Below are 10,769 nucleotides of genomic sequence, written 5' to 3'. Positions count from 1 at the left end.
TTGGTTTGCTGAGGTGTTTATCTCGAATGATGATGATGGTATTTGACGGACAGAGTCTGCCAAACAGTGGTCAACTCCAAATTTTCCTCTGAATCTGATATAACGTGCGGGGTCCCTCAAGGGTCCCTTTTAGGACCACTGCTTTTTATAATCTATATCAACGATTTGGTACAATATGTTAAAGTATGTAAAGTGCAACTATATGCTGATGATACCGTTTTATATTTTTCTCATTCTTCAGTTTCCAATATTGAACTTGATCGTAATATGGACTTAGAAGATGTGTACAACTGGATGTGTCAAAATAAGAGACACATCCAGAAACAAAACAAACAGAAAAATGTATGCATGTTAATTGCAAGCAACCACATGGTGTCCAAACAAAATGTCTTACGAGTCTCGTTCCACGGCACCCCTCTGAATCAAGTACATATTTTTAAATACTTAGATCTGTGGTGTGACGAAAATTTAAATTTTTCAATATCATATTGAAAGTATGCTGATGAGTATTGGAAAGATGGTAGGTTTTCTCGATAGACTAAGACACTCTGTAAGTGAATCGATTCTGAAATTGATTCTTCCTCATTTTGATTATGGAGACATTATATGCGGCTCATCGTTTAAGAAACACCTAGATAAGTTACAAAAATTACAGAATAGGGCCGGCCAAATTATATTAAGATTACAACCCGATTCTCATGTTTCTGTTCTCGAAATGCATAACGCTTTAAATTGGCAACTCCTTGACCAAAGAAGGTATCATCACTCCCTTACCTTTATGTATAAGATAATGAATAATTTAACCCCTTTTTATTTAAAAGATGAATTTGAAATTGTATCTCATTCCTACCCCTCCCGTTTTGGACAAAAATTTAGACTTCCCAAACCTAGAACTGAATATTTGAAGAAATCATTTAAATATAAATATGCTAAGGAATATAGTGACCTCCCCATGGATATTAAAATTCCCTCCAGTGTTTATATATTCAAATCTAAAATAAGTATATTTAAGGTCACTGCCCCGTTGATTTAATTTTTTCTTCTTTTTGTTGATGAAAAAGAGTTATTACAGAATTATTTGAATTAGTATAGGTTATTGAAAGTTACGATTTATTATTTTTCCCCTCCCTTTCCTTTGTATCCTTTTCTTTTGTTATTCGCTATTCGATGTTATTGTTTTTGTTGTTGTTTTTCTTTCTCTCAACTTATGTATTTCAAATATCTACATTTTTAAAAGAGTATGTATTGCATAATTTCACATTGCATTTGTATAGCTTCCATGTTCTGGACCCCATGGAAGACTAGCGATGCCATGTTGATATCGCTGAATATGGGCCATCCAGCCGTTGTTTTTTTTTTATACGGAAAATAAATAAATCAATCAAAAAAATGGTCGTGTGTCTGAATATTAAGCAAAGAATGAATTATTTGAAAAGCAATAGTGATGGTAATTACTGATGTCGGTGTAAAGGACAGCTCGCTGAGCAGACGTTTTCTTTCGATTTTCCTTCTCCCTGCTTATTCTAATTTCCCCTCCCATGCATGTATGATGGAAAAAGTTTCATACGCTGTAACACACAAAAACTATGTGCTAGCAACCACTATCTAGGTGTATTGTAAGTTGAAGCAAAATGATTTTCTTTTTTTAAAAATAAAGAATAATTCCTCTAATCCTCGTTGTTGTGCTCCTTTTACATACCGTTATTCATTCGTTATCTTTCCAACTAATTTACCAAAGTCGATGTCGTAAGAGCACCTTATGTCCATGGTGTACAATGCGGAATTACATTATGGACTGTGATTTTCAGATAGGCGCACAGCATTCGAGATGTGGGGAAAACCCGCTCCCATGACTGTAGGGTCAAAGTGAAAAGGTCACGATTACAGACAATACATGTACTTGTCGCCCGACAATTTTGGGAGTAGGCCTACTTCGTAGTGCACCTCTCTGTTGTTTAACACCAATAACTCTTAAAAATCTGTTTGGTCTTGAAAGTAAGGCCACGTTCAATCCAATTTGTGTCCGCACCTTTCTGCTGGTGGAAGAGATTACAGGCTGTGATCTCATGTCTGAAGGCTTGTACTTTGGAACCAGACACAGATCAACAATATCAAACCGGGAAGTACGGCAAACTGGGTGAGCATGATGAAGAGCTATTCATTGTTATTATGCACGTTACGTGCGCCAGATACGTAGTTTTACCACTAGAATGGATCACCAATATTCTTTGAATTAATTCTACTCGATTTATTTGATTAACATTTTGTTTGTGTAACATTAAACTCACGACCCATAGTGAGATTCTTTCGAGGCCGGTTACGACATGGGTCAAGTTCTTTATTCTTTAGTTCCTCGAAGAATTCATTATGGGGATTGTGCATGTGGAGATGACAGGCTTGCACCGAATGAGAACCTATATGCTCTAAGAGTGCAATTAACCATCTCAAAGGGTTTGTGTTCAAATAAAAAAATCCACATTTCTAACAAAGTTCAGTCTTCATTCTGAGAAGTTTCAAATCTAGACAAAAGAGAGGAGAAAGCGCTCTAATTTAGGCAACATGGGAGAAGTTGAGGGTTTTAATCTGAAACGTCATGTTGATAAAAAAAAAAACTTCAGTAGGGCCTATAGTACAAAACGAAATAGATTCACAAAAAAGGATAAGTGTGGGATGTTGCAAGAAAGCGCTAGAAGAAGCTAGAAGAAAACGTATCGTGGAATATCGAGCTCGATCAAGTTTCCTTATACGTTTGAATTGGTATCATCTAAAAATGACTTCAAATCTCACGATGCTGCGAAGAAATTGTCACATAGCTCAATGTGGTTACTTCCGATGAATGAACCTTTTAGGCTTTACGATATCACTACATCGCATGTGATTATCTCTATTGTTATCAAACAGACGTCATGGCAACGGTTCATCAAATCAGCAGTCAGAATCTGGAGTGCCCTATCTGTCTTGCACTTTTTAACCAACCTACATCACTGGTATGTTCACACACCTTCTGCAAAGAATGTCTGGAATGTGTTTTTCAAACTCAGCCTGACCAACAAACTATAACGTGCCCTGTGTGTAGGAAAGTAACGTCAGTACCCAGTGGAGATGTAGGTAAGTTACAAATTAACGTACCGTTGAGTTCTCTCGTGGACGAAGTGAAAACCGAAAATCCAACATGCACAGTTTGTGAGATGGACGACAAGTCGCCAGCTGTGTTCTACTGTCAGGACTGTGGGAGAAATATGTGCAAATCGTGCGAGGAAAGCCACTCTACCTGGAAACTGTTCGCCTCCCACTCAACAGTGGCCCTGTGCGAGATGCTCTCTGGGAAAGTTCCGCTGAAGAGACGACGAAAGTGTAAGAAACACCCAAACGATGATGAAGAGTGTTTCTGTACCGGGTGTCGGGAGTACATATGCTGTAAGTGCGGCATGTTGGGGCATTTGCAAGAGGGACATAAGCTTGAAGAAGCAGCCGTTCATGAAGAGAAGTTAATGAAAAATATCAAGGAATTAAAAGAAAAGACAAAATCAAAGATCATAAATGTTGAAAACCATATAGAGTTCATAGAGACACAACGGAACGAAATACGAATTATGCTAGGAAAGATCAATGATGACATCGACAAAACATACGAGGAATACATGAAACTCTTGTCTGTCAGAAGAGAGGCACTGAGATGTCAAGTGAAACGTTGGTCTGAAAAATTTACGAATGAATTACAAGCCATGGAGGAAGAGAGTCACCAAACAATCCGCAACTTGAACGCTATGGAAGAGCTGGTAACTAACGGCGTGAAGGTACCGCTAGAAAAAGATGCCTTGCTTGCACACGACACGCTGTGCGAAAACTTAACGAGTTTTCTTGGACGAGATGATCCTGACGACCAATCACCGAGAGGTGTGGGAGAACGAGCTCAGAAGATTTCATTCCGTAAGTGCGTGGATTTCAGCGAACTTCGTCTTGGAGAGCTGAATGGTTACACATGGAAAGTGAAAGCAGACGTTGAGCTCCCCAGCAAAGACAGCATGAATTGCATCACTCTTGCACCTGATGGTCAGATGGCGGTAGGTTCACATCTCGGCGGAATCCATTTCTACTCCTTTGCTGGCGAGTTGAAGCAGACCGTGCTGAAGCATGTCAGGGTCCAAGACATTAGATACCTGTCTGATTGTCGAAGTGTTGTGCGTGATATGCAGAACCAGATATCACTATACACTCCACAGTGGTGGAAGCTCGGAGTCACGTTCAGGACCATGAGTTTTGATGAAGGATGGTTTGGTGGTCTCAATGTGGATAGAGATGATAATATCTACGTTGGTTACAGAAAACCCAAGAAGATCCTGCTTTTTACCCCAAAAGGTGGTGAGCCTGTCAGGGAAATAATATGTGAAGGACATTCACCTTGCCAATTATTCTCCTGCCACACCACGGGGAAGCTGATATTAACAGATTTACTTGCTGTCTTCTGCCTCGATGGTAACGGGACGAAGGAGAATGTGTTAGAGCAGAAGGAGAGTATGTTTGCATGGCCAGCTGTTTGTCGAGATGATTCGGTCATTGTAGCCTGGGTGAAGCACGAGGAGGATCTCGTCAGTATCGATCGATACACGAGAGATTTAGAGCACGTGCGCAGTCTTATAACTGATTTCAAAATACAAAAAACCAAAAGAGGTTGGTGCTGTTTGCAAGAGTTTGAGAGTGGTGAGATAGTTTTTTGCACTCCAGACAGACTCTACATATTTGACGAATTCCTTACCCAAAGTTGCTAAATCCATTTTTCATCAAACGGGACTTTTTACAGAAATGTATTCATTTTAGTATAGTCCCATCACAGTAAACTGTCTGAAGTATTGACATTCTTGTGAGAAGGTAGAAAATCAGGCAATGAATGATGAGTTTTGTTTCAAAAGGCACAAAAAGTAATCTCTCTTGAGTAAAAAAAAAAATATTATGCTAAATCCAGCTGGACTTGGAATTGGCAACCCGTTTGCATGCTAGACCTCACTGTCACCCCAGAGTAAGGCCATGCTGGCTAGCATTACCAACTCTGTACTTTCTTTAATGACCCACATTGCTTGATTATTTGCTGTACAATGTATCGTGTCTATGTGTATAGATTCTTTGGAGAAATGTAAAAAAGGAGAGGAAGAATGTTTAGAGATGAAATTAATCATCCCAGAAAACATACACAAAGTCAAAGAAAAAAAAAGATGGCGTTGTACTAGTTCAGCACGTTATACGATCCTCTCCGTATCAGACAGGAAGTTTTAAGCAGCATACGCCTCTATCCTTGACGAGCTCCTAGACAACTTCTACATCTGAATCTGCAGCATACAACCTACGAGGAATATGAGCTGCAGACCCAAGAGGCAACTTGGTAAAAGGAGTAAAAAAGACGAGACTGACAGCGACATGGAAGACTCCAACTTGGGCCTACCCATTGGTGCCACCTCTGCACCCCCAGCTGCCGGGACGGAACCCACTGCCCCTGACGCCGTGCTCACCACGGCAACGCTTGCTGCGTACTTTAAGGAGGCATCACTCAAATTTGAACATATGATTCAAAAGGCAGTGGACTCGCTTCTCGAAAGCATCAAGAGGGTAGAGCGAGCCATTGAATTTGAAGGCCAGCGTGTGGACGAACTGGAAAAGAAAAACGTTGCTCTGGAAAAGAAATTAGGAAAAATGGAGTGTGACATGGAAAAAATGAGAGGAGAAATTGCACGCCACAACGCTGAAGCAAACAAGGCCGAGCGATTTTCACGTCGGAACAACTTTAGAATCGTCGGGATAGAGGAGGCTGCAAGAGATGAGCGCGAAGACTGCGTCGACATTGTCGAGAAAGTCATCAACCAGCATTTCAAGATGGATATCAAGGTAGAGCGAGCTCATCGAGACGGAAAGAGAGGAGAGAAGCCAAGGCACATTTTGGTGAAAGTGTTGTCCTACAGAGAGAAGGTGGACATCATGAAAAATGCGCGAAAAAAGCTTGACAAGGAGAACTTCTACATCACGGACGACCTCACCAGGGCTGACCTAGATGAGAAAAGAAGGTGGTCGAAACAAGTCCAGCATCTCTACGCCCAGGGGACGAAACTCCGTTTCTTCGCAGGAAAATGGCGTAATTCTGGTGGTCTTCCGCATGTATTCTGATTTGTTTATTGCACCTTTAAGGACGCCATTTTGCTTCATTTGGCAGTGCAGTCTACAATGTCTACATTGACCACGTTCTTATTCTTTTGTTTGTGCATCCATGGAGGGAGCTGTCCGTTACATAACACGTTCTCTTAACAATGATAATGGAGAGTTGCAAGTGCACAGTATTCGTAAGTGACAGATTGACATACTCTGAATTGTGCCATTCTTCTCTCACATGTTCTTCCTTCTCCCCATCTCACTATTATTCTCTCCCCCCCTCTCTCTCTATCTGTCTCTCCCTGTAAATATGAACTAATGTAATGCTGATCGGAGAGGATCGGCTTATTGTACTCTCTGTTTATGTTCACTGTTTTTGTATTCGTAGTAATCGTAGTCCGTAAGTTTCCCCATGATGCTCGTCCCCTCTCTTTCCTCTGCTTCCATGCCATTTCTCTCGCCAATCATGCCAATCGCTCAGCCTTGTGTATCTCACACTGCATCATGTTTGGATATTGTACCAATAACTTTGAATGAATTTTGAAGAAGAAACTGATATATCATATGTAATAAACTGTAAATATTTTTTGCCCGAAGAATTAAACACCCGTATGTACACTGCTTCACAGTGCCAACATGCCCAATCTAACTCCGTTTTAAGTTTTCTACATATCAACGCTCGCAGCTTGCCCAAAAATTATGATAATGTAACCAATTTGTTGTCATCTCTCAACTTTGATTTCTCATTTATTGGTGTAAGTGAAACTTGGTTGAATGACAAATCTCCACCGATATTTGATATTGATGGTTACTCTTTGATTCGCTCTGATAGAGCAAACCGTCGTGGAGGCGGCGTAGCACTGTACGTTGCAAATAAATACTCATGTACTGTAAGGCATAATTTATCCTTTGTAAACTCTAATGCTGAGATTTTATCCGTTGAAATTGAAATACCAAATGGAAAGAATATAATTGTAGTAGTTATTTACCGACCGCCAGATGCAAGTGTTGACTTATTTCTTGATGATTTTGAAATTTTATTATCTAAAATCAATACCAGTAATAAGAAAGCATGTGTAATGGGTGATTTTAATATTGATTTATTATCTGAAAACAATAACTCACAAAGACTTTGCACAATACTTCAGTCTAATTTTTTTCATTGTGCTATCGATAAACCGACAAGGATTAGTGCGCAATCATTATCTTTAATTGATAATATATTCATAAATACAAATGTAGCGCAAAGTCAATCCGGTATTCTTTATAGTGAGATTTCGGATCATCTCCCCATTTTTTGTATCTTATTTGATGTACAAAGATATTCCAAGAAAACAAATAAGGGAAAATTACGTAGGTTTACAACCCAAAATATTAACCGCCTGAATGATGCTTTATCTTCAGAAAACTGGGATGACGTACTTGCTTGTGATGATGTGGATAAAGCATATGAATTATTTTGGAATAAATTTTATTATCATTTTGATAAGAATATCCCATTGCGAAATACACAAACAGGAAGTAAAAAAATAAGAAATCCATGGATTACAAGAGGTATTTTGCAATCGATATCAAAGAGAAATGAATTATATAAGTTGCAATTAAATGATCACTCTGATGAAAATGTATATGAATATAAACGGTATAGAAATAAACTGACAACAATAATACGAACGTCGCGTAGATTGTATTATAAAAATCAATTTGTGAATGCACAAGGAAAAATGTCTACCACATGGAAAATTGTGAAAGAAATATTAGGGAATAATAAGCAGAAAATTATTCCCAAAATATTCAATCTTAATGATCATTGTGTTAAATCTCCACAAAATATAGTTAATGCTTTTAATGAGTTTTTTTTTTTTTTTTTTTTTAAATTGGTCCCAATCAGGCCAAGAAAGTTGATAGCCATGGAACCAATTTTCATCAATATCTTCATAATGCGTGTAATCATTCACTTTTTTTAAAGCCTACTGATTATATAGAAATTATGCATATAACGTCATCTTTGAAATCAACACATTCTACTGGTTGTGATGAAATCAGCAGTGTTTTGCTGAAACAGATCATCGGATCGATTATTATCCCCCTCTCTCATATCTTCAATCTTTCTCTATTATCTGGAGTATTTCCTACTCCTTTCAAGATAGCCAAAGTTATTCCTGTGTATAAAAAAGATGATTCTTCGAATATTAGTAATTACCGACCCATTTCTTTATTACCTACCTTTTCTAAAATACTTGAAAGAATTATATATAATAGATTGGACAGTTTTCTAACCAAATACAATATTTTGAATCCTGATCAGTATGGGTTCAGAAAATCACATTCAACTGACCTGGCGCTTGCACAATTGTATGATCGAGTATCAAATGCCTTAGCTGACCGAAAGCATGTTATTGGTGTCTTTATGGACTTAAGCAAGGCATTTGATACTCTTGACCATTCTATTTTGCTATCAAAGCTACATTTTTATGGTATAAGAGGAACTGCTCTGAAACTGATCGCTAGTTATTTAAATGATCGAAAGCAATTCACATGTTTTGATTTCTGTAATTCGGATACATTGTTGATCAAATGCGGTGTACCACAAGGGTCCATTCTTGGGCCATTATTGTTTTTGTTATATGTTAATGATTTACCTAATGCATCAAGTTTATTACAGTACGTTATTTTTGCTGATGATACCAATGTATTTCTCTCAAATTCAGATTTTCAATGTCTTATTAGATCTTTAAATAATGAATTACCAAAATTGTCTCAGTGGTTCAAAAGTAATATCTTATCTTTGAATCTAAAGAAAACAAATTATATGCACTTCAAACATCCAAGGAAAGTGATTTGTAGTGACACTGAATGTATTCTAAAAATAGATGGCATTCCTCTTGAGAGGACAACATCCACTAAATTTCTTGGAATTGTAATTAATGAAACTCTTACTTGGAATGATCATGTGAAATATATTTCACCTCCTATTGCTCGTAATGTTGGAATATTATGTAAACTCAGACATTGTTTATCTTTTGATATCTTGATTATGCTTTATAATGCACTCATCCTACCATACATTTCTTATTGTAATATGATATGGGCAAACTCGGTGTCTGCTAACAATACTATATTAAAATTGCAAAAGAAAGTTATTCGTATATGTGCAAATGCTGGTTATAATGATCACACGGATCCCCTTTTCTTCTGCTTTAAGATCTTAAAGGTGAACGACATCCACACTTTACAAAATGCACTTTTGATGTTCCGCTTTAATACTGACTTATTACCCTCTTCATTTATTGATATGTTCCAGCTGAACTCAGAAATCCATTCTTATCCTACAAGGCAAGCAATGGATGTACACTTGAGTAACCCTAAAACACTCCTAGCACACAAATCAGTAAGACATACTGGCCCAGATATCTGGAATAGACTTCCACTTGAATTACGTAACATTAAGTCTATTCATTCATTTAAAAAAGCAGTAAAGAAAATGTTGATTTCACAGTGCCGGTGATACCTTCTGTAGAAACACTTGATGACTCATTCTTTGTTCATTGTTGTATCTATTATGTTTCTTTCTCTCCGAGTCTCTGCACGTGCGGATGCACCTGCAGTATACTGTCCTCCTCTGATCCACTGGGATTCATTCCTTCTCTGTTGTTCATAATTCATGTTATGTCGGGCGAATCATGGTTCACTATAACGTAATGCCCTGAAAGGGCACGTAGAAATTTATGCTGTGTATGTAGATGATTGCTTTTTGTCTTCTTCTCTCTTTCTCATTCAATGTAACTTTTACAAGACAAAAGCAACACTTATTATGTGAATACATCACTGTAATTTATTAGTATAAATACAGTATGTGCATGTATGTATGTGTCTAGGTATAGAGGTATGTCGAGTTGATCTGGCGAGACTAGTATCCGGAGGTTTTATCATCTCCTCCCCTTCCTTTCTTCTTCTTCTTCTCTCTCTCTCTCTCTCTCCCTCTCCCTAACCCGTATTCCACGAGCATCATGTTGGACCCTCTTGTTTTTCTTCACTATAATGTTATTTGTTATCGGTTGCCAAACAGTCAAGCGTTGTGCTTATTATTGGCAATCGTTCTGTATGCAAATTATTAACATGTTACTCATGTAATTATACTACAGATGTATTGCATAATTGATGAAAATGATGAAAATTGTATAAAGTATACTACCGGTATTTTGTACTTTGTTAATGAAATTGCAGAAAATTGATGTATTTGAAAAAAAAAATGGCATACAGAGAATAAATAAATCAAATCAAATCAAAACTATATTGACTACAACAACATCGTGTTTTTGTGTATAGCCGTGCTTGATTTGTTCCGAAAGATGAAAAGTCGACAAAATCTGCCAAATATCATATTCCATGAAATTAGTCTACACACTTAGATTTTTTCCCTAGGCACTTTTTTAAAAATATTTTTCTTTATCCCACTATGGGTTGCTCCTTTGGAATATAGTCATTCATAAAAACACTTAAAAGCTTGCAGAATAAGAATCCAAGTTTTTCCTCCTTACCAGGATCTCTTCATTTGATGTGATCTTGTGATAAGATATAGGAATTATAGATGGTTTTGTTCTGCGGCAGCATGTTAGAAAAAAAATGATGAT

General features: G+C 37.6%; 1 protein-coding gene across 1 annotated transcript; it reads left to right on the top strand.

Annotated features, from left to right (window-relative positions):
• Positions 1–1,933: 1,933 nt before the first annotated feature.
• Positions 1,934–5,381, top strand: LOC139737074 (uncharacterized). The gene is made up of 3 exons (XM_071647753.1): positions 1,934–2,137; positions 2,902–4,589; positions 5,331–5,381. Exons 2-3 carry the CDS (start codon positions 2,907–2,909, stop codon positions 5,379–5,381), a joined length of 1,734 nt encoding a protein of 577 aa, XP_071503854.1. The 5' UTR covers positions 1,934–2,137; positions 2,902–2,906.
• The last annotated feature ends 5,388 nt before the right edge of the window (positions 5,382–10,769 follow it).

Source organism: Diadema antillarum, unplaced genomic scaffold (assembly GCF_040938485.1).
Source record: "Diadema antillarum isolate AM-2024a unplaced genomic scaffold, OU_Dant_1.0 seq00000680_RagTag, whole genome shotgun sequence".
NCBI classification, from domain to species: Eukaryota; Metazoa; Echinodermata; class Echinoidea; order Diadematoida; family Diadematidae; genus Diadema; species Diadema antillarum.
This window is presented reverse-complemented; position numbering and strand designations above follow the sequence as displayed.

Bases quoted from the DNA above. Each gene is read 5' to 3' on its own strand.
- LOC139737074 (XM_071647753.1), top strand. From the start codon at position 2,907: ATGGCAACGGTTCATCAAATCAGCAGTCAGAATCTGGAGTGCCCTATC. The intron at 4,590-5,330 runs GTCAGTATCGAT...CTGAATCTGCAG, and splicing joins TGAAGCACGAGGAGGATCTC to CATACAACCTACGAGGAATA.